Source organism: Chelonia mydas, chromosome 1, assembly GCF_015237465.2.
Source record: "Chelonia mydas isolate rCheMyd1 chromosome 1, rCheMyd1.pri.v2, whole genome shotgun sequence".
Lineage (NCBI taxonomy): Eukaryota > Metazoa > Chordata > Testudines > Cheloniidae > Chelonia > Chelonia mydas.
In genome coordinates this window covers 28,466,705-28,491,505 of record NC_057849.1, presented here as the reverse complement: position 1 = coordinate 28,491,505, position 24,801 = coordinate 28,466,705, and the positions used below count along the sequence as shown (strand labels likewise).

Genomic DNA, 24,801 nt, shown 5'->3' with positions numbered 1-24,801 from the left:
GTTTCAGCCAATTGGTTGTTCACAAATCAATCTCTTTGCCTGTGCCTTCAGCTACTCCCAATTAGTGTGTGATTGGTCACATACATCACATGATAGGCTTTCTGTGCCCTGACTGCGTGACTGAAATGTTATCAATAGGGGATGCTCACTTCTTCAGTTGGGCATGAACACCATTTTATTTTATTTTTTGCATGTGAACACAGGCAATTGCATGAAGATCTGGTTTTCCCCTGTTCGTGTGTGAGCGAAAGTCTAGCTGCTCAAATATTCTCAGAAAAGCAAGGTGGCACAAACATAGCCAAATGGACAGAGACTGCAAAGTAGTGAAAGCGCTCGTAAATGAATTCCCCGCTGTCTGATCAGCTCTACACCCATATCTGCTGCGGGCACAAATGGGACTGAGTCTGATTTCACACCAGTTTTATAGCAAACAGTATTATTTATAGCAAATTCCATTGGACCAATTCCCCAGTACACTCTGACTACTTTGCACTGCTCTGGTAAGCCAAGGCAGCTGTAAACACAACATAACCGGGCAGCTAGAGAGCTGCTTTGTGTCACCAGAGTGGCCCCAAAATCAACCAGAAACCAGCCCATTAACTTTCAGTGGAGTTACTCCTGATTTACCTTGATGCAAATGAGACTTAGGCACTAGGAACTGGACTTAGACGGAAAGCTCATTTCACAATGATCAAATATATTTTTCTTGACCAGATTGTCGGGGGAGCCCAGGACCTGGCATATGTGCTTTTTCATTGCAGCTGTAGTACAAAGACATATAACGACATGGGACCTGCCACAAAAAGTTTCCAGTGTAAGATTTGAACAGCTGACCTTCAAGGTGGGAGGTTCTGTGCCCCACATCCTTAAAGCTATTTAGGTGCCCAACTCCCATTGAAATCAATGGAAGTTAGGCGCTAAATACCTTCCAGGATCTGGGCTTCTATCACCATTAGCATTCCCTGATCCATTTAGCTGACATGAAGACAGTGCTCAAGAAAGTTGCAAGATTAAAGTCCTCTTCCTAGTCACCTGTGTGCAGGGCTCCACACAAAGATTTACCGATGTGCCAAACTCCGGAAGGGACAGGCTGAGCTATATGGGAACTGAAGACATTTTTTTCTTTCCGTATTTGCTTTAATTTGAGAGTGAGGAGCTTGAGAAACTAGCTGGGAGGCTCCTGGTGACATTACAAGTTACACACAGGCAGCAATCTAGTGTGTAGCGTGTAATGATATTTCAAAGTTATGCCAGACCCATTACTGAAATAGACACCTATGCCATTCGCTGAGGCCTCTGCTCTGGGTAAGCTGCCCGGGTCACCCTGGGAAACGTGAAACAGGCTGGTAACCAAACCCTTTCAGAAATAGTTAGGGTGCTCAAGGGAATGTTTCACAGTCAGTCTGGTTAGAAAAGGTCCGTGTCAATTATTAGTTGAGCTCTGACACTGCACAACCAAAGCAAAACTGACAGGAGCAGACTCTGTTTGCCAGGCCCGCTTCTTTTGTAATGATAAATGTCCCTGGTCAGGGGCCTTCCCTTACAACATCAGCCGCTGCTTCTTCCTGAAAGCTAATTCTGCCAGGCAAGTGGCTGTACATTGACACCTTAGATTTGGGGGACTTAGAAATCGCCTCACCTCGCAGGGCAAAATCATCACTGCTAATTACATCAAATCTGTAACTGAAAATACAGCAGGAGAGGGCTGGGCAACGAGCTGGCCATTGCTTGTACAGTTTCGAAACTGGGTGCCCATAGCTAGGCACCCAAGCCCCTAGTGAGGCACCTAACGCAGTGCCCTGATTTTCATGGGGTACTGATCTTCCTTTAGGAATGGTTGGAAACTGTTGGCCATTGTGGGCTGATGTTCATTAACTGATAATGCTCTTGCATTGATACAACCCCAGTAGTTTTCAAAGCACCTTACAGAATGTACTCAGGAAAAGTCAAGATCCTGCAAGGTGCTGAGTGCCCCTTCTTGGCTGCTTCTCAACGCCCAGCACTTTCCAGGCCTGGGCCCTAATTCAATACACTTTGGGCCTGATTCTGATATTGTGTACACCAGTGTCGGTCCATTGACTTCAGTGGAGTTACTCCTGGTTTACATCAAAACAGGACTTAAAGTGGTGCACTGGACTGCTGCATGGGTGGGGGTGGGGGGAATTTCACCCTCTAGGCTGGGGAGCCAAGGGATCCTCTGGTGACTATGAGCGGTGATATTTATTCGTCTAAAGCTGAAGTAGCTGCTATGAAAGACAATGCCCTAGGGTCTTTCAGCCTTAGTGTAATCTAATTCCTGGCCCTTTTGTAGCCTGAGAGCGTGATGTAGTCTAAGCTAGTTTCACTTGCCTGCAAAGCCATGGTTTAAGGGATGGATTACCATTAATACAGAACAGAAATGATGCCAACTGCTCTTCTTGTACTGGGCTTACCAGTGGATGTAATGCTGCTGTTCATTAGTCCTCGTTTTCCCTGCTTGCTGTCTGATGGAAGTGCTTCCCAGCACAGGAAAGCTGCAGTGCAAGCCACGGTTGTAACAGCAGCCCTGCATCCTAAATAGCGTGTTTTTGCAATGAGAGCCAACTGTCTGGTAAAGTGGGAAGGATGGGTTTAAGGCGAGCTTCTAGAAGTTCTGTGGTCACCTAGTCCGTTCCCGCCGGTGCCAGCTTGCTACTTACACTGGCCACTGTCTCCGCCTGCATTTGTCACACTGAGTTTTAGATATCTTAAGCCATGGTGCTTACGCCATTTCCTGTGGATTCAAGGAGAGGAAATGACTCAGCGCAGTACAATGGAGGCAGATTCTGAAGCTGTTTATAAATGAAACAATTTCTGACATCTGGGTGAGATAGTGAGAAAACTTCACAAAATTAAGATCGAATGACAGTAGATGTGATTAAATCAAAATATTGAACGCAAATTGTTACACCAAGGGAGGACTAACTGGACTCTGAGCTACGGCTTTCTTTTGTAAAAGACGCCTTAATCGGTCATGTTGAGAAGGAACAAGGCAACAAAGAAGCAGTGGAACTGCCGAGCACAGTGAATGCATTACCGCCAACACCACTTTGTCCTTCTGTGCTTCTTTTCACCTGCAGCTCTCCCAGCCAGTATCATTACTCCCATTTACCACCTGGGGCACAGTAGGTCAGTGGCAAAGATGGGAACAGAACAGGGGATGCCTGACTCACAGCCCAATGGTGCTATTTTGGTACCTCAGTGATCCTCCTTATTTGGCTGGCAGTTTGGGAAGCTCCTGTGTTTGTAGGCATTCCAAAGTGGGATCAAATCCATTTTGGTCTATAGCTGGACACATTTTTTATTCAGCTTTTCCTACACTTTCCGTTCCATTTTTTCCTGGGCTGGTTCATTTCCTAACATGATCTCAAGCCACTCAGCGAAGTCCTAAATCTTGCTACAAAATCCAGGCTCCGGCTTTTTTTTCAAACAACAAACTAGATTCTTCTGTGGGCCTGAGCGCGTTACCTAATTTCTTTTTGCTGTTGTTGGCAAAGCCCACCTGCACTAAAAATAGATACAGCTGCTGCATCTTGGAGCGAGTGCTAAGATAGGTGACCCAGCGTGGCCCTGAAACCTGTGTTGAGTATGTGGGACATGAGACTGCTGCAATGTGTGAAGGATGCCATCTACGCTGGTATCTATGACATCCCTGTGTGTCTTCTGACACATGTTAATTCCAGGGTTGTTTTTTTAAAAACAGGTGCAGGAGAGCCAGGCAGGAATGTGGCAAGCAGCCGGGAAGATACACTTCATGGTTTTCATACCTTACATACACGGAGCTCCTCTGGAGTCGTTTCAGGAATTTTTTAATAGACGCATTCAAGAGCATGTGGAGAAGTTAAATTAATTCTCTCTGATCCCATTCTTCACGCTTGCTGGATCATGGCTAGGTCCTTTATTTGTTTTTACTCTTCGCTTTGGAGGCCTACCTGTAAGAGTTTGCCATGTGCAGGGAGTCTGTATTGTCCTTGTCTTTCAGATGAGACACAACCAACTTCCTCTCCACCAGTATTGCCATGATGTCAATAGTTTAGGGTTATGAAAAGGGGAAATGATCTGAAGCTAACTGGGGCCATCACTTTCCAGTTTTAGTAACTGGCCTGCAAAACCATAGAGAATGGTTTAAAAATTCGTGTTTTTTTCATACAGCTAATACATTTCACACTGGAAACTCAAGGAAGGAAACATTTTATACATTTATTATATACAATATTAAGGCACAAGTTTAAGCAGCAAAGAATAGGAAAATCTTTGGCTGACCAACAATATCAATATTTGCCGCGAGTGACACATAATGTTCTTCATTTCCCCACATATGTACAAACACCCCTCCAGCTGTACAACACTGTACACCAACCATTCTATACAACCAACAACAGTAGAAAATGACAATATTTTACAATCAGTTACCAACATCACCTGGAATGGCTACAGCACAATTTCACAAAGCACAATACAAATCAAGCAGTTGGGAAGAACAGTAGAAATGCAGTTATACTGGTTTGCTGAGGCTAGGTGAACTGATTTACTAACAGTAGTACTTTACACATATTGCCACTAATGCTCTAACTTTGGGTAGAGATCCACCGCCTTCCTTTGTGTGAAAAGAAAAATTTCACGAGCTCAACAAAACCAGGAAGAATTACCCTCTACGTTTATGTCAGCTGTGAATTCAAAAGCTATCTAAATAAATAGTTTTCTGTAGATGACTAGAATCCTGGGCAGCATCAATTGTAAACACACCTTTGGGTATTGCAACTGGAGGGACTGATGCTTAAAGAAATGCTGGAAATATATATAAAGAGAGAGGGAGAGCTGTATTCTAAGTGACCAAAAGAAGCAAAGTTATACCGCTAGCAGATATAATTGTGTGAAAACAACACCATCATGCACGTTAATAGAACACCGTTTTTGCTGGATGACTAGTTGTATATATGTACAGCATATATTAAATAGCTCTGCCTGAAAGGAAATCGTATAGCTAGCAATAAAATACTGAACAAACAAAAGGATTACAAAGCTTTTGTGTATCCTTATTCCTTAGAAAAGGTCCAAGGTCCATTTGGTGAAATATTTATCACTAGTAGTTTTATTTTTACTCCCTTGTCTCTCTGCTGATCCATGCCTGATTAAGGGTGTGATCTTGCCACACCTGTTCACTTGAGTAAGGACTACTGACGTGAATCAAGGTTGTAGGATCAAGACTGTATGAAGGACAGATAGAAGCCATATGTCGAATGCATATCCTCTTAAAACATTTAAATTAACAAAGTGAGGAAAAAGAATTACTGTTACAATGCATATTAAACTGCGTAACATCTTCCAAAGGGTTTATGCATTTGCTTTGCAAGGCAAAGCTGCTAATACTTAAAAACATACCCTATTTCTAGGTTTAACAAGTGCAAAAATTAAAGAGAGGGAGATGCTGACATATGAATATTTCTATGTATAGAGAAATATAAGTGCATAGATTTAACAACATTGTTTAGTACAAAAAAAAGCATGGCTTTGCTATGCACTACTCCATGTTGTAGCAGATACATGGCTGGCTTTTGCACCTGCAGGCCTTCAGAGCACAAGTTTTCAGTGGAAGCAGACTTGAAAGCGGTTGCAGTCTCCACAATCTAGTGGCTGGTAGGAAGAGCTCAGTGTAAGTGTTTGCAAGAGGGTTCCCCTCATAACCCCCTGGGGCCAGTCCTGAACACATGAATGCATCTAAACTTGTGATTTTTGTGATAAAGTCAGGCTGGACAGCTGGAAGAGAGTGGTGGAAGGCCGGCAGATGAGCCCTAGAATGATAAAGGCCCTTTTCCCTCTAAGCTGGAAAGGCGTTACCTCAGGTCCACTAGGGACCCCTGAGGCCAGTTAAGGGCTGCCTGAAAACTGTACAAACCCCTCCGCTGGTGAGAGAGGAGGGGGAGAGACTAGCTGCTGCAGGGCTAGTGGCAGCAAGGAGAAAGGACTCCTCCACGGTGGAAGGCTGCTCACCTCCCTACAGGGGAAGCTACCTAACTGCCTGCCTGTTTAGGGGATGAACTGGCACCCCAGGGCCAACAACGTCACCCAACCCCAGAAAGAGGGTAGGAAAAGGTATTCCCCTTTTCTGTGCTGTGAATTTGTGTCCTTTGGTTTGGTGGAGGAGAACTCCTTGGACCTCAGCTGAAGCCTACCTGGAAAATATTGACAAATAAACCCCCTAGGGGGAAGATAAACACTGTCTGGAGTGGGGCTGATTCACTCCAGGTCCGCCTCCACCGGCAGAGGAGCAAGTGCTGAGCCCTGCGAGGCGGAAGAGGTGCCTTGGCACACTTTGAATCTTTGACCACCAGGGCTGCAAAATCATCCTCACCCCCATCTCAAGGCCGCATTAACCCCTAACTTCAGTGGGAAAAGAGAATCCAAAGATTTGGAAAGACTTTTTTTTTTTTAAATTACGAGGAGCGACATCTACCCCCAGCATTTGGAATAAAAGAAGCAAAGTTGTGTGTGTTAGGTTTCATGATGAGGTGTGTCCCCTTAATTACTGCCACACCTTACACCAATGAAAGGTACATTTTAAAATGAGGAATGTTTCATCTTGGGAGAAAACAAGTGGCGAAGAGAGATGGCAGCTCAGCAGGAAACAACCAAATGATTAATAACAATGATGCAGTTAAACTCTAGGAGCCAAGTTCTATATTCCTGAAGTGTCTCAAATCCCATTAACTTGAGGGAGCAAGGAATGTAAGATCAGACCCGAGGGGGGGCGGGGCGGGTTTCTCTTGGGGAGATTTTTTGGGGTTAAAAACACTAAGCACTTATATAGCGCTTTGCATCATCGAAGCACTGTACAAACACCAGCCTTCTCCACAGCCCTGGTAGGAAGGAAAGCATTCTTATCCCCATTTTACAGCTGGGGTCGCTCAGACAGACAAGGCCTGATGCTACACTGCTACATCTCCCATTTTTAGGTCAGTGACGCTAGTGTAAAACTGGAGTAGCGCAGCGATGAATCAGGCCCAGAGAGATTGACTGACTTGCCCAAGGACACACAGCGAGACAGTGGCTGAGCCAAGATTAGCGCAGGGGGAATTTCTAGGCTCCCAGTTATTAGAATACGCTGCGTCCCGACCTTTGCCTTCTCACCTTGGGGAGACATTTTCAAAACTTGGGCTCTGCCCAGAAGCCATTTATTTTTTAGTTTGAACAAATCTCCAGCCGTATTTGAGTGGAAAAAAAAAAAGAGTTCTTTTCATAGAGTTCTTTTCTTGTGAGCAGCCCCACAACCAAAGTGATGAAAAGGTGAATTCCAGCCCCCATCGAGGAACTCTGCATACATAGTCCTGTTCCACGAAAACGTGTTTGGATTTCACCAAATTCTCGCTGAATCATGGAGGATGAAATTCACCCTTGTGCAGAGAGCCAGGACAAGGATCTTTTTACATAGAACAGGTTCCACTTTTGTCCCATTTAAGCCTTATTGGGAAGCTTTAAGTGGGGCATAGGTCTTGTGCAGGCTCCTCTGCATGGGGGGGTGAATGCAACTTCTAAGGAATGATAATTTAGACAGCAATGGTTGTGCATGTGTACATATACAAACTCACCACCAAAATATCCCTCGGGGACCCTAACCTGGTGACCTAAGAAATGTTAAATCTTCCATCTCTCAACACACATTCACGTGTGTCACAATTAAAATTTGAGCCCCGTCCTGTAACCTTGACTCGGGTGAGGCATGCCTACTTATATAAGGGCTGCAGGATTGGTCCCTTTAAGATCAGGAAAAAAGGATTAGGAGAATTTCCGTGCATGTTCAGAAACATCCTTTCTCATTTACACAACCAGGCTGTCTTTTAAAATGAATGTAAACATCCCAGACATGCAGCTACGAAGTGCTGTAGAAATCTTACCAACAAACTGAACCATGCTAAGCAGTTGTGCAAATTAACTCCTGCAGTGCCATGTGCAGTGGAAATCCATTTTTAAGTGAGGACGTTTATTATTTCTCATCCCAAGTGTATTGACTAATTTATTATTGTTATTTAATATACACCCAAGGGCCTGATTCTGATCTCAATTGCAAGCAGTAAACCTGGATAAATTAGGCTGAAATCAGTCAATGATCTCCACATTCCTCTAAAACCTCTACAGTAATTGGCCCCAAACACTGTAGTAACCCTGGCCTGAAACGCTGCCTGCCATTGCATGCTCAAATTCACCCTGGGTCACAACAGGAGGGTAGAATTTGCCCCACTGACAATGCTGAAGCAGTTTGGACAGAAACTGCAGAATACTGTACTATTATTTTAATAAGCCAGAGAATACATCTACAGTGGCACCATGTTGTTCCCTGCGAGGTGCTGAGCATCCTGAATGCCCATTGTCTCCAAGCCCTCATGAGTAAAAACTTTTAGCACTTGAATGTATGTACAATTTGCTGCTTACACAGCTTTGTGTGTGTGTTTTATGTATTAGAGCTGAGGGAATACGCTCAACATTTTCCCCTGAATAGTTACCAAAATTGTAAAAGAAATTGCTTTGACAGGGTTTATGCCCCTTTTACATGCATCTTCTATGCAAATTCTAGCAAAGAAATGCTCCTGGTGACAGTGAATTTTGAGCAAATTTTGAATTTGCAAAACATGAGAATTTGCTTTGGAAACCTGTTCCCAAGAGTAGCACTCATCCAATCAGGAAAGACCTATACGTCCAACCAAAACAAACCAACCCAGCTTGAAACAAATACTTACAACAAACTGCTTTGTGCTCAATCTACAGACCAAGAATTTTTCGCTAAAATAATCTGGTGAACAATTATGAATAATGACTAAATTTGAGAAAAGTGTAAACTTCTCTTGGACAATTCACAAACTCCCACTGACTTCAACAGAGCCAGGATTTCAGTCTCTGTCTTGGTTGTAGCTAGAGAGTAAAACAGAACAGCATTATAGAACACTGTTGTACATGGTAAAAAGATACGTTTTCTGTACAATAGTAAATGCAGTTCCTATTCCCTTTACCATCTCTTTGTGAATCCATGTTTCCTTATCACCTTCTGTTGTCAGAATATTCCAGCCATTCATGTCCACCTTCAGCATCCTTCATTTCATGTTTACATCTCTTTCTTTTCCCTCTGTCATTCAAAGTCTTATTCATCTCAGCCTCTAGGATCCTTCCAGACTCAATCTTTCTCAGACGTTCTTCAAACTCTTATATTTAGTTTTTAAGATTTGCACAACATTGGCCTCCGTGGACTTAAATGTGTCTGCACAAAATCCTGAGCAAGGTCACTCTTTCCTCAGATGAGGACTTCCATCATGTCGGCATCAGGAAATTCAGGCTTCTGGACCAAACTGCTTACTCGGCCTTTGTTATCAGACAGCTTCCCGTGGCTGGGGGAATTCTCTGTGACAGTGAGGAGAGAGAGAAATCCAGATTCATCAGAAATTCTCTAAAACTAATGCAAACTATTTTGGGGGGAAAATCTCTAACAATACTTTTTTATAATGTAAGGCCAAATTCATCCCTGGGGTAGTGACATCAGAGAGAGCTCCTCTGGTGTTTGCCAGGAGGCAACAACTCCTCAGTCACTTATGCCCTCTGAGATAGAATTCTTATTTTTATGTTTCAGTTTTGCAATTTGAAAATATAACTCCTTCCATTTGCAACATCTGATGTTCTCTGTGGCAAACTGGATTTGCACCAAGAAGGGCTTGGGTGTATTTCATAGTAGAACCTGACCCTGAATTCCTGGTGCACCAAAGGAATCCCACTGACGTTAGTGGGTTAATTAGCATGCAAAGAATGTAGGATTGGACACAATGTGAATTAAAGGGACATGGTAAAGATAAAAATGACATTTAACAATGTTTCTTCCCCTGTGTTGCTAATAAACACAATAAATGCCTACCTAGATACTGAAACTGCCGTATCACCGTAAGAATCCTCAGATTCTTAAAGCAGAAAGAATCTTTTAGATCGTTAAAGCACAGAGTAGTTTAAAAGTTTAATTCATTGTTAATTGAAAATGGGCTTGAACTAAACCCCAGAGCTGAATTTTGGAAAACATACTGGCCAAGATTTTCAAGAGACTTGTGATTTTGGACACCTTGAAGAGGCCTGATTTTTAGAAGGAGGGTGGCTCAGCTTCGCCCTCTTTAAGGAGTCTCAAGTTGGGCATCAAAATCCCAACTTTCACTGAAAAACTGAAATTTGGAAAATGTCAATATGCTGTAGGCTTTACCATTATTTGGGGAAGCTTCTCAGAGCAGCTACTCTGGATCTATAGTGATATAACTGAGTATAGAATCCCTAAATATTTTTTAAGTTGTTTTTATTCTTTTTCTTTATCTGTGAATATAGTTCTACTCGTATAGCATTTTGAAAAATTAGTCCAAGATACTATTGTAATCCATGTATTTTATCTATCTGTCTATTGCCCCCATCACAAGAGTATCTAACGGCTGAAAACACAACTCTACACCCATCTTATTTCCCTTCCTGAAGTCTAAATTTAGGGTTTAAATTACTTGACTGCACCTCTTTCACTTAACAGCAATGGATTTCTTTTCATGGGGAATAAAAGATTGTGTGGGAAACAGTCTTTTTCTAAAATAATGTTTTTAAAACAAATGTCTCCTCTAACTAGGAGTGTATGGAAACAGTCCCCATCCGTCAAAAATTATTTCTAAATCAAATTTCCCTAGTTTTCACACAAAAGTAAACCATTCTGTGTTTTCGGCTCACTTTTCCCACGAGTTTTCATAAAAATATGAAACAAATGATTTCTTCCCCCCCAAAATAGTTTAAACTGGGAAAATTCTCCAACAAAATGTTTGTCTGAATGTGGGAACAAATGCGAATGTATCCAAGGTGAGAAATGTTGTGACCAGTTCCAGGATGGAATGTCACTTTTGGCACCACAAATAACTGTACATGCTGAAATTTCCCCCTTCAGCAAATTAATGGAACTTGATGAAAACTGGTAAAAAAAAATCTAAGCTCTGCATAGGAAAGTTTGCAAGGCCAAAGCAGGTGGTTTTGCACACATCTCTCTCTTAAATTTGACTTAAAGAATGCTTTTGATTGTCTTGAGATAATAACCAGCAACAATTTATTCATCCATCTAAGAAGTATTGTCTCTCTATAATTATATTTGTCTCAGGCACCTATATAGCGCGAGTCACCATAATATCAATGCACTGATTGTACCATGAAGGTTGGAATCACTTACCTAGTTTATCTCTAGTGCCTTTGGCTCCTGTGTGTCTCAGGGCAGGGCTGTTTGATGGGGTGGTGCTTAGCCTTCCCCTGCCTGGGAAAGAAGCAGTGTTTGGCCAGAAAAGCTCAGAGCTTTTGTCAGTCTGAGTGCTGCTGTCTTTGCTGCCTGTTTTAGCATGCGAGGCGCTGACTGGCAACGAGGGGGCTGCACAGGACAAAGAGGGAGGTAGGGGAGGCAGTGCAGGGATTGATGAATGGTCGTGATGATCCTTCCCTAACAGCAACCCTAAAAACACAATAACGATCATGTTAGTAAAATCAGAGATGGAGAAGCCCTGCTAGGTCCCCCAGCCAAGCCTCCTCCCAGGGAAGGATTGTTCTCCAGGGCTTTGGTGCAGGGTAGTTTTAAATATATCCACTAATGAGGGGACCACTACTCACCTGGGGAGGCTCCCCCTGAGAGACAGCCTCCTAGATCTCACTATCAGGAAGATTTTCCTAATAGTCAGCTTAAAAGGTCCCTTTTCTTGAGTCCATGATAAAACCCCCTAGAGCGAAAAGAGAGCTCTGGAATGGTGTGAGATTCACCTCAGGGATGAGGAATTTGGACACTCAGCACATATTCTCAGTGGTGTGCTGGCCCCACTCTGGTACCACCCAACTTCTCCTTCCTCCCATGGTTCTCAAAGGAGCACAGCTGACTGGTTAAGAATAAAGTGCGCCTCATACAGCCGTTGCTATGCACCCCTTCCATCGTTCCCCAAAGCCATGGAGGCCCAACCTTGCGGAGCTGGGATAGAGGAGCTGCTGAAGGCTACCCGGGACGGGACGAGCATACACTGAAGATTCTATTGCCAGTCTTTCACATTCCCACTCGATCCCATGCATATTTGCTTCCCGCAGCCTGTATGAGCAGGTAAAAGCACAAGACCCTTCCTTTGATCCCATTACCACTCATTATATTCTGCACTGTTCTTCTTCTTCTTTGGTGTTCATGTGGTTGCCATGACACTCTCAGAAACTATTTCCTCAAGGTGTACAGATTCAGTGGTTTTTAGCTCATCTGATACATCAGTCCTTTCAGAACAATCGCTCTTCTCTGTACCCCCTCTCGTTTGCCTACACTGTTCTGACACCAAGCACACTGAACACAGCATTCTGAAATTGCTGTCTCCGCAGTGTCATGTAGAGAGGGGCTATTGCTGGATTGCAATGCCTTTTTGCACACAGCCCAAAATGGCATGCCTTCTTTTTTTTCCTCCCTTATTACATTGCAAATTCCTATCCAAAGTGAAAAGGAGTACTTGTGGCACCTTAGAGACTAACCAATTTATTTGAGCATAAGCTTTCGTGAGCTACAGCTCACTTCATCGGATGCAACGAAAGCTTATGCTCAAATAAATTGGTTAGTCTCTAAGGTGCCACAAGTACTCCTTTTCTTTTTGCGAATACAGACTAACACGGCTGTTACTCTGAAACTTATCCAAAGTGCTGTCTGCTCTCTAGTTTAATGCAACTTTTCCTAGCCCAGAGTAGGTTTGATTCCCATGAAATATGCATTCCTCTGGGTATGGTTGTCAGGCGAGTACAGCTGTGCCTGAACACAAAGGGTGGTGGCTCAAACTGTTTGTGGAAAGTGACCAATCACACTTTCAAAGCTGACCCTCAAAGTCTTATTCTGGCCACAGACAGATTTTACTTGTTAAGCCGTCCTCCCACTGAAACCCTTTGCACTGCCAATGCCTCGCTCAAATTGGTGCTCACCTATGCTTCCTTTCCAGGTCTTCTCCTCCTTCTTTTCCTCAGCTATCTGATTGCTGGTGAGAGAGGTCTGGCGGGAATGCGCACCCGTTGCTGCAGCGATGGACGGGACCGATCGAGCAGGCCGTAAACTTGTGCTGTCTGTTTTCCCAGCATCCTTCCGCAAACGCTGCTGAAGGACCTTGATCATGGCATCTTTCTCAATTATTTTTGCATGCAGATTCTTTATCCTGCCAAAATATGAATGTTCTGCTTGCAAAGATGGAAAATAACTTCTAGATCACAGCTATTCCACTGCTGCCTTTTCCCTGTAGTACATTCTCTGCTGCTTTACCCCTTCCAGTTTTAAGCAACTCAAACAATGAAATTTCCATCATTTCCTTTGAGGGCAATTGCACAGCTTAACTGGGCAATATTTCCTGCTATTACAATCTTTTTGTAAGATTAAATAGATTTAAATTAAGCTGATCCATTGATATTACTTCAATAAACTAGCAAGAATAATCTGAAAAATAGTCCTAAAGATGCTGTGGGCTGATGAGATCATTCAGATAGGTAAAGGAGCAATTTTCTTTGCCCCATAATACTTCTGGGCTAAATCCTGAGTTCTTTACTGTGGCAGACTGCCATTGGGGAGTTTTGTCTGAATCAAGGTAGACTGAATTAAAATTGCGTAAAAACCTCAGGAGCTGGCCCTATAATAGATTGAAATAAAGATTTTAATAATTAAATTGTCTTGCCCAAATCTCTGAGGGCCCATACCAACTGCCACTGAAATAAATGAAAGAAACTTCCATTGCCTTCAGTGAGCATTGGATTGGGCCCTTAGTTTCTGTTGAAAGCAGTGAAAACAACTAATGGTCTGTGTTTTCCAACTAACTGGAGGCCCCAACAGCTTTCTTCTATAGACCCTGAAAGTGTTTTAAGATGATAAAGAATCAATTATTTGAGAATAGGCTGTGGAAACATGGCGGTGGGGAATTTAAGACTGAATCAAACTGAAAAGGTTTGAACTAACTAATTAAAATGCCAGTCAAATGAAAATCATGTCTTATGAAATATAGCCAAATACAGCAGATGTTTTTTGGGAGGGTTTTAAAAAAGAAATGTCACATATGGTCTAAATAAACACATAAGGGAGGTGGAAACTTTAAGGCTGTCATTTTCAAAATGGAGTGCCTAATTTGCACTTGCAACATAAAATCCTGATCCATCTCTTAAAGAAGTCAATGGCAAAATTCCCACTGATTTCAAGTCCTCTGTGTGTGTGTATGCATGCACATGTCTATAAGATGAAAAACATAGAACCGGTTAAATTATATTTTTATTTTCTGAAAAAAAATTTGAAGAACATGAAATTTTTTGTCAGAATTTTATTTGGCTTTTTTTTGCTTTTCAACAAAACCTGGGAAATATCTGTGAAAACAGAAATTTTCTCAAAAAAGTTTTGATTACAAATTTTTTGAGCAGCTCTAGCAAACAAGTAATTGGACGTGCTACATACATATTTGCATTTGCATGCTCAAAATGGGAAAACTGCATGTGCAAATGGGCACTTGCGTGTGCATAGACAGGTTCTGTACCAACTCCTGCTTTCATTGATTCCATGCCAGGAAGGACCAACTATTTATAAACCGTGATCAAGTCAACCCGTAACCTTCTCTTTGTTAAGGTAAATAGATTGAGTTCCTTGCGTCTATCACTGTAAGGCATGTTTTCTAATCCTTTAATCATTCTTGTGGCTTTTCTCTGGACCCTTTCCAATTTATTAACATAGAATCATAGACTTTAAGGTGAGAAGGGACCATTATGATCGTCTAGTCTGACCTCCTGCACAACGCAGGCCATAGCATCTCACCCGCCCACTCCTGTAACAAACCTCTAACCTATGTCTGAGCTATTGAAGTCCTCAAATCACTGTTTAAAGACTTCGAGGTGCAGAGAATCCTCCAGCAAGTGACCCGTGCCCCACGCTGCAGAGGAAGGCGAAAAACCCCCCAGGGCCTCTGCCAATCTGCCCTGGAGGAAAATTCCTTCCTGAGCCCATATATGGCGATCACCTAAACCCTGAGCATGTGGGCAAGACTCACCAGCCAGACACCCAGGAAAGAATTCTCTGGAGTAACTCAGATCCCACCCCATCTAATATCCCATCACAGACCATTGGGCGTATCTACCGCTAATAGCTGAAGATCAATTAATTGACAAAATTAGGCTATCCCATCATATCATCCCTCCCATAAACTTATCAAGCTTAGTGCCCCCACTGCTTCCCTGGGAAGGCTGTTCCAGAACTTCACTCTTCTGACTGTCAGAAACCTTCGTCTAATTTCAAGTCTAAACTTCCTGATGGTCAGTTTATATCCATTCGTTCTTGTGTCCACATTGGTACTGAGTTTAAATAATTCTCCCTCTGTGGTATTTATCCCGCTGATATATTTATAGAGAGCAATCATATCTCCTCTCAGCCTTCTTTTGGTTAGGTTAAACAAGCCAAGCTCTTTGAGTCTCCTTTCATAAGACAAGTTTTCCATTCCTCGGATCATCCTAGTAGCCCTTCTCTGTACCTGTTCCAGTCGGAATTCATCTTTCTTAAACATGGGAGACCAGAACTGCACACAGTATTCCAGATGAGGTCTCACCAGTGCCTTGTATAATGGTACTAACACCTCCTTATCTCTACTGGAAATACCTCGCCTGATGCATCCCAAGACCACATTAGGTTTTTTACGGCCATATCACACTGGCGGCTCATAGTCATCCTGTGATCAACCAATACTCCAAGGTCCTTCTCCTCCTCTGTTACTTTCAAGTGATGCGTCCCCAGTTTATAACAAAAATTCTGTTATTAATCCCTAAATGCATGACCTTGCACTTTTCACTATTAAGTTTCATCCTATTACTATTACTCCAGTTTACAAGGTCATCCAGAACTTCCCGTATAATATCCCGGTCCTTCTCTGTATTGGCAATACCTCCCAGCTTTGTGTCATCCGGAAACTTTATTAGCACACACCCACTTTTTGTGCTAAGGTCAGTAATAAAAAGATTAAATAAGATTGGTCCCAAAACTGATCCCTGAGGAACTCCACTAGTAACCTCCTTCTAGCCTGACAGTTCACCTTTCAGTGTGACCCGTTGTAGTCTCCCCTTTAACCAGTTCCTTATCCACCTTTCAGTTTTCATATTTATCCCCATCTTTTCCAATTTAGCTAATAATTCCCCCTGTGGAACCGAATCAAATGCCTTACTGAAATCGAGGTAAATTAGATCCACTGCATTTCCTTTGTCTAAAAAATCTGTTACCTTCTCAAAGAAGGAGATCAGGCTGGTTTGACACGATCTATCTTTTGTAAAACCATGTTGTATTTTCTCCCAATTACCATTGACCTCAATGTCCTTAACTACTTTCTCCTTCAAATTTTTTTCCAAGACCTTGCATACTACAGATGTCAAACTAACAGGCCTGTACTTACCCGGATCACCTTTTTTTCTTTCTTAAAAATAGGAACTATGTTAGCAATTCTCCAGTCATACGGTACCACTCCTGAGTTTACAGATTCATTAAAAATTTTTCCTAATGGGCTTGCAATTTCATGTGCCAGTTCCTTTAATATTCTTGGATGAAGATTATCTGGGCCCCCCGATTTAGTCCCATTAAGCTGTTCAAGTTTGGCTTCTGCCTCGGATGTGGTAATATCTACCTCCATATCCTCATTCCCATTTGTCACCCTACCATTATCCCTAAGCTCCTCATTAGCCTCATTAAAGACTGAGGCAAAGTATTTGTTTAGATATTGGGCCATGCCTAAATTATTCTTAACCTCCCCTCCATCCTCAGTGTTTAGCAGTCCCACTTCTTCTTTCTTTGTTTTCTTCTTATTTATATGGCTATAGAACCTTTTACTATTGGTTTTAATTCCCTTTGCAAGGTCCAACTCTGTATGGCTTTTGGCCTTTCTCACTTTATCCCTACATGTTATGATCTCAATAAGGTAGCTTTCCTTGCTGATCCCTCCCATCTTCTACTCCTTGTAGGCTTTTTGCTTTTTCTTAATCACCTCTCTAAGATGCTTGCTCATCCAGCTTGGTCTACAACTCCTGCCTATGAACTTTTCCCCCTTTCTTGGGATGCAGGCTTCTGACAGTTTCTGCAACTTTGACTTGAAGTAATTCCAGGCCTCCTCCACCTTTAGATCCACAAGTTCTTCAGTCCAATCCACTTCCTTAACTAATTTCCTTAATTTTTTAAAGTTAGCTCTTTTGAAATCAAAAACCCTAGTCTCAGATCTATTTTTGTTTATCCTTCCATTTAGTTTGAACTGAATTAGCTCATGATCACTCGAACCAAGTCTGTCCCCTACAACCATTTCTCCTATGAGGTCCTCACTACTCATCAAAACCAAATCTAAAATGGCATCCCCTCTTGTTGGTTCAGCAACTACTTGGTGAAGGAATCCATCAGCTATCACATCCTGGAAAATCTGAGCCCTATTATTATTACTAGCACTTGTCCTCCAGTCTATATCTGGGAAGTTAAAGTCTCCCACGATCACACAATTCCAATTAGTATTTACTTCATCAAAAACATTAAAGAGGTCTCTATCCATATCCAGATTGGATCCCAGTAGTCTATAGAACACCCCAAGCACTATCCCAGGGGAGGCTCTAGTAGCTTTCTTCCCCAATGTGATTTTTGCCCAGACAGACTCTGTCTTATCCATTCCATCACTTCTTATTTCTTTACAGTCTACCTCATCACTGATATACAATGCTACTCCACCACCTTTGCCTTTATTTCTGTGTTTCCTAAACAGCACATGCCCGTCAATACCTGTAGTCCAGTCATGACTACTATTCCACCATGTTTCTGTTATCCCTATAATATCTGGTTTCTCTTCCTGCACCAGTAGCTCTCGTTCCTCCATTTTGTTACCTAGGCTCCTCGCATTAGTGTACAAACATCTTAATTTTTGCCATTTGGCCTTGCTTACATTCTTTACCCGATTAGGCACAGACATTCTACCGCCAGTATCACCTATTAGACTGGTATGTACACTACCCTTCCTCCTTATGTCCATTCTCCTACCCACGACTGTATCCTTTCTTACTTCGTTTTCTTCCCTCTCAATGTTAAAATCCGGTGTGGAGATTACCTGGACATCTCCCAACCATCTCCCCCAGATTCCTAGTTTAAAGCTCTCTTGACCAGTTGTAACATCCTCCATCCTAGAAGTCTATTTCCCTCCTTACTCAGGTGAAGTCCATCCCCATACTTGTGTATGCATTTTTGTGTGGGTTCAACTTCAGCTGTTCAGTTTTGAAGGTTTGTCCCTACTTGCCATGGTACCTTTCATATAACTCAGAGAGATATCAGATACATACACACACCTTTTTGGTTGGGCAGCAATGAAGTCATATTTAAAGCACTGGCTACTAGAGAGTCTTGGTTTAAAAAGTCAGAATTTTGAGTGAGGTCATGCAAGCTCATGCCAACCTCCTTTTTCTAGTGAGGAAGCCATCCGTTTTTAAGGTCTCTCTATTATGTGAAGAAGGTTTAAATCCAGGGAGGGGAGGAGGCAGAACCTAATCCCTGTCTTTTAATAGCTGAAGAGTGAAATGACTAGAAGACAAACTGAAGCAAAATCCCTCTTTTTAGAATGGGCCTATTGGCATGCAAAGGGCTAAATGACGCGTGGGCTAGCTTATCCAAGGATCCAAGCGGTTAGGACGCTATGGATCTCATGATAAGACCTTTAGCACAAATCCCGCGGTAAGTATTTAAAGCTGTCCTTTACGTGTATTCCATGTCCTGACACCTCCGATTGGCTTGAACAATCTCCTCCTCTTCCTGCCATATTCGAACCTCCAGGGAGTTCTCGTTGTAGCTGCCATTCCGCGAGTGGTTAATGACTGAGGTATCCCTAGCAACACAAGACACAGCCACACCTTTTAGTGTCACTTGGTTCAATAAAAGGCCTCTTTTGATACAAACAGGCATGCAACCGTTTTTTCACCATTCACGTTACAATGGAAATCTACAGCTATATTTGGAGGGTGTAATAGTCCAGTGAAATGAGGATTTCTGAAAATACAAGAAAAGGTGGGAGGGAACAAATTGGAGGTGAAATCTCATGTTCTAAAATGAATTAAAATTAAAGGACACTGTCAAGATAAAAATAATGGACCAGATCCTCTGCCAGTCTAAAACAGCTCAGCTCTCTTGGGTTCAATGAACCTATGTTGATTTACATCAGTTGAAGACCTGGTCCAGTATATTAAACAATAAATCCTTAGCTGGTGATATAAATAATAAATAAATGAACTGTGGATTGTTTTTAACTCCCCTCAGGTTTCTGAGCCTTTGAAATACACTTGAATCATGTTTCATGTTTTCCTGTACAATCACAAGGGCTAGAAAAAATTTAAAAAATTAATGAAAGCAGAGATTCTCATGTAATCACTTGGTTCTATGTGCTGGGGCTTTAAGAAAAACACCAAATAATGTGAAGGTTGAAAGAAAATCACAAGAGTCAGCACATTAAGTCTAATTTGCTGTTTGCTTCTGCACTTCGATGCTGGATGAGAAAATGAGATAGATCAAGTTAATTTCCTGTTTCAAGTTAAGTTTCACTTTCTGGTTCTCATACACTAGCACAAAGCTAGGATGTTTGGGTTTCCAAAGCCATAGGGGAAAATTTTCAAGAAAACATTTATATAAAGAAAGATATATAATTGATTAAAAAACGTATTTTATGTGAAATTTTGCAAACCTGGGTTTTGTTGTTTTTTATTTTACATTCTTTTATAAAGTCATACCTACGTTTAGGATCTAAAATATTTGATAGGGTCCTTTTAATTATGATATTTTAGATGCCAGTACACATCAGTGACGATGCCTTGTATTACCTGTGACAGAAATATTAAAAACCCTATTCTGAAGACACAAACGGCCTGATTTGAAAAGGTGCTGAACACCCACAAGTCTAGCTGAAGTCAACAGGAGTTGTGGGTACTTTGCATTGTGATGGGGTGACTACCCCATGCTCACCTTGCAGGGTTTAATGCAGGCCAGATGTGCCAATTAACCCCTTAGGCAGCTGATTAAGGAAGCTCAGCTGGGTCGGAATAGGCAGGGTCTATAAAGGCTAAGAGCTGAAGCAGAAGGGGCTGCTGGGAAAAAAGGCAGACACACCCAGGAGAAAGGGAGGAATGAGTGGAGACTGCAGACACTACCTGGGAAGAGGAAGGAGGTGTTGGGGAACTGGTAAGCCTATGAAGAAAAGGGGAACCAACAGTAGGAAGAAGCCCTGGGATAGAGCAGTGAGGCCAGAGAGAGAAGGCCCAGATTGCTAAACTGAGGGTCCCTGGGATGGAACCTAGAGAAGAGCGTGGGCCTGGGTTCCCCTACCAGCCACTGGGCAAGTGGCACTGAGGCAGTGAGCGAGAGAAGGAGCTAAACCTCCCCCGGGAGGGGGATGGTAACCTGTGACACAGCCACAGGGCCGAGCCATGAAGAGGATGCTGTGAGAGGAGCTCCAGGTGGACAGGGTGACGGTGTGCAAACCGTGGACGGGGGGTTGTCTGCCTCAAGCTAATCCCCAGAGTACCAGAAGGCAGTCAGGCAGTGAGTGGTGCGCCCCATGACATACCTCTCTGAAAATCAAGCCCCCAGTGAATACACTCATTTTTTGGGTAATTAAAATGCCTGGGTCTATGTGAAATACTTGATAGTATCTGGCAGTAAATGGAGGGAAATTCCTTTGTGAGCCCTTAATACTATGGAGAAAAATTCCCTCTCCTTCCCCACACATGCCAAGTACATTAAACCAGGTTTATTAAGGAAAACTTCTGCCTTCCTTTGATGAAACAGTTACAGGTAGGACCCTGTGTAAATCACGATTTCCTGGAGGGCATGGAAATTGTGAAAATGCCTTCAAACTGTAATTTTAAAATATTTTTTTAAAAGGTAAAAGTCTACAGCAAAGTCCATTTCAAGGATGGAATGAATTTTACAAGTAACAATAGTCAATGAATTTTCTGTCCTTGAAACTGATGAACATTATTTGTAAACTTCATTCTGTGCAAACTCCATGAAATTCAATACTTTGCCATTTACGCTGTTGTGAATTTTCTAAAAAAAATAATAATCATGATTTACACAGGGCCCTAGCTATAGGACACTGCTGGAGGCTGGTTCACTGGCCTTGATGAACCATTGATCCTGACCCGGAATGGCAAGGCCTCATGGTCTTGCTATGGTGAATGGGACCACATGACTGGATAAACCACGCCAGATTTGTCCCTAAGAAAACACCCACTTCTTTTTACTATACAAAGCCTCATTTGATTGAGTGTATTGCTGACTGCCTAGAACAATATGATCTTACCTTTCTGTTGCTGCTGTGGCTGCTGCATTCATGGCAAAGTGCCTGATTGTGCTCTCCTCTAGATACTTCTGCTCCCACTTGGTCATGTCAGCTTCCAGAGCCAGAATCCTCTCCTCCTTTTCCCGCACTAGCTCCATCAGTGCTGGGGCATTGTGTTCTGGCAGGCTTTCGGCCTGGTAGTTCCCCTGTCTCTGGAGTTGGGGAGAGGGAAACAACGAAAGATATTCAGCCTGCACCAACACGAGAGCTGCAGGCACCTCTTCTACAAAATCTTCTGCAAAACAAACCCAGGGGCTTTCAACCTTTTGGGTGGCCTGTTGCTGAATCAGTAGCCACCCTGGCGATCAGAGCTTAAATAGGGCTCCTTGTCAAAGTGTGACCCAATAGTTCTTGCCTACAACCAGTGAGATGCAAGTTTGCTCTAGAAACTGTCCCTAGCAACTCAACAGCATCAGGAAAGCTGGTTTATTGCTTAGCAAAGGAGGCAAGGCTACAGATGGCGTGTGTAAAACTTCCAGCTGAAGGTGGGGTCCTCCCCAAGTTCCTGAAGGTGACTGACTGAGGGCTAAAAGATGTTGAAAGAGGCTAAAAGAACTGGTGGTCCCACCATAGCAGGCACACTCCTCACGGGGTGGAGCAGTCCAGCTCTGCACCGTGGAGTGTTAATACCTCATGGGCTGATTGAGCTGGCTGCTCACCCTCGCACATGCATATACTGCATGAGCTGGTGAAAGAATTGAGCTGCTATCCCAGGCATACATCTGCCCATATCACATACTTGATGGATTGCTGAAAAAGCAATGGAATTGTGAAATAGGCTAGTAGAGACAGCATGTCTGCTGCCTATTACAGCATGCGTGGGAGCTGAAACAGCACATGGACTGCACAGGGTTCTGACTTCTTGTCTCTATGCCCCTTTCCCTTCTTTCCTCAGTTCCTTCACGTAATCTCCACGCTGTCTGTGCAAGAGATCAGCCTTGTCTGAGAGAGCCTGCCGGAGTCTCTCTCCCTTATTGGCCTGCAATCTTTTTTCAAATCTCTCATCCGCCATGTCCAGGCTCCTTCATTTTTCTCTCCTCCTGCTGTCTTTTAAGCTGGCATTTTCAAACCTGGCAGCCTCAAGTTAGGGCACCTACATCAGAGGCCAGCTTTTCAGAGGTGCTGAGTACTTGCAAATCCAAATGAAGGCAGTGGGAGTGGAGAGTTCTCAACACACTTGAAAATCCATCCACTTAAACAGGTACCTAAATATGGATTTGGGTCCACATCGTCAAAGGTACTTAAGCGCCTAACCCCCATTCCTTTCAATGGGAATTAGGTCCTTAAATACCTTTGAGAATCTGGGGCTTGGGGCCTAAAGTTAGAGTTTAGTTAGTTAAAGTTTCAAACCTGAGATTGAAAATGTGGGGTGGGATTTTCTAAAGAACTCAGAGTTTGCCTAAGTCTGCTTCCATGGAAGTTAACGGGAGTTTTACCAGGGACTTTTGCAGCACCTACATGGAGCACTTTAAAAAGTCCCACCCTTTGTCTTTTACCTCTCTAATGGCTGCTGTCTTGCACTGCAAAGCAGCTGGAGGGTGCAGTGTGTAGGAAAGGTGCAATGCAAGCAAAGGTTGTGTTCCATTGTTATTACATTTGACAAATGTGCTGGCAGGACTGGCTTTCCAGATGCTCACTGTGGCCATCACATATTCCGTGGGATGCTGAACCAGGCTGACAGAACTAGGGTTCCTGCTGCTCCTCCTGGAATGCAAGGGCATCGTGGGATACTCCAAACCTAGCATTAAAATACCTCTTTTGCTGACACTTTGTCACACTTCTCTCATGCATGGAGAGAGTGTCCAACATGTGTAGGGGAATCGGAAATAGTTAAATTTAACCCAGAAGCAAAGCAATATAGCATGCTAAATTAAATGGCACTTGGCCACTATTATGGGCCATGGATCTATGCCAATTTACAGCAGCTGGGGATCTGGCCCCATGTATCTACTATGGCTTCTTAAGCACCAGTTTCAGACTGTCCGACTCCCCTAAACATATGAGTTTATAGAGCATTCTTAATACCAGCTACAGTACCTCTACTGCACGTAGCACATTAATGGCACTTCCATGATCAGCATCATCATAAGATACAGAGATCAATCCATGAGTGTGGATAAAGCTTTTTTATGTTATGGATAACACTGATGTTTGTTTACGCATTATCTCATTTGGCATCATCTTTTGAAATTTCAGAGTTATAAGATAAGCAAAATGGACACAGTGGATGAAAGAACCCGATAGAATAGAAAACTGTTTATCCAAAGCAGGGAAGCTAATGCAGAGGATGGGGAGTTAAAAGACCTTGGCTCTATTCCTGGGTCTCCCACACGATCTTAGGAGGTGGTTTCTGTAGTGTAGCAGTTCGTGTGTTTATCTAGCATGCAAAAAGTCCCTGGTTTGAAACTGAGCAAAACGCTGGTTTTCAGCTCCCACAGGAACTCTGTATGGAACAGTGAAAGTAAGACCTTAAGCAAATTACTTAACCTCCCTGTACCTAAAATGGGGATAACAATAGTTACCTAATCCATAGGGGATGGTGTGAGAATTAAGGGTTGTAAAGTTCTCTGAGACCTTCAGAGAGTAGACATTATGGAAGTGTTTTATAAAGTATAAGAGTTGTAAGTATAAGAGTACAAGCTGCCCAGGGCAAGGCAGGCCCTATGTGATGCATCAACACCATGAACTCAGGGGTTACCATGTAACCTACATTTCCATTCTCTGGAATTCATGTCACAAAATACGACAGCCTCTATTTCTTCGTTTGGGAACCTTTCCTCTTGATGACAGAAAACATGACTTAGGAATGTAGGAGAAGACTTTGGCTTTGGGGTAAAACTGACTTTTTTGGAAGAAGTTTTCTGGAACAATCCATTATGGAACAATCCTTTGGGGGCAACTGTTGTGATGCTTCACCAACAAAAACATCAGTTATGCTTCAGATAATGTCAGTCCTGGAAGGTATGACCATATTTTTACAGAGCAATTCCACTCTGTAAAAATTGTACCCTGAAACTCCATGTGTAGAGTGTCTTATTAATTTCAGATCAAAATAAATGCCAACCCTGTAAACTCAACCTGGAATATAAAGTTAAGAGGTCCTTTTTTCCCGGATACATACATCATCAACAATAAAGACTGGCCATTTGGAATTTAGCTAATAATTCTGTTGATGGTACCTGAGCCAGAATAAAATCCAGCTCATTCTCTCCCAGGTGGACTGGGTCTATAAAGCTCACTGGGGTAAAAAGTAGTAAAAGTCTATTTTATTTGGCATGACTCAATATTCCGTAGATATGACTGTGATACATGGATAGCAGGTGTCATTTTATGGAGTGATGGGACTCACCCCACAGTTACAATTAGAGCTAGTTGTTCATCATAAACCTTG

The 24,801-nt window shown here is 42.7% G+C and overlaps 1 protein-coding gene across 5 annotated transcripts in view; it reads right to left on the bottom strand.

Annotated features, from left to right (window-relative positions):
* Positions 1 to 4,193: 4,193 nt before the first annotated feature.
* Positions 4,194 to 24,801, bottom strand: part of AMOTL1 (angiomotin like 1) — a 131,869-nt gene continuing 111,261 nt past the window's right edge. For all 5 annotated transcript variants that reach the window (XM_027821835.3, XM_043529170.1, XM_037889715.2 and 2 more), the window contains 5 exons: positions 21,372 to 21,562; positions 18,780 to 18,905; positions 12,985 to 13,211; positions 11,234 to 11,506; positions 4,194 to 9,405 (listed from right to left, as the gene is read on the bottom strand). In XM_027821835.3, coding sequence (XP_027677636.2) covers positions 9,299 to 9,405; positions 11,234 to 11,506; positions 12,985 to 13,211; positions 18,780 to 18,905; positions 21,372 to 21,562 — 924 coding nt within the window. In that variant the 3' untranslated portion in view covers positions 4,194 to 9,298. The remainder of the gene's footprint in view (positions 9,406 to 11,233; positions 11,507 to 12,984; positions 13,212 to 18,779; positions 18,906 to 21,371; positions 21,563 to 24,801) is intronic.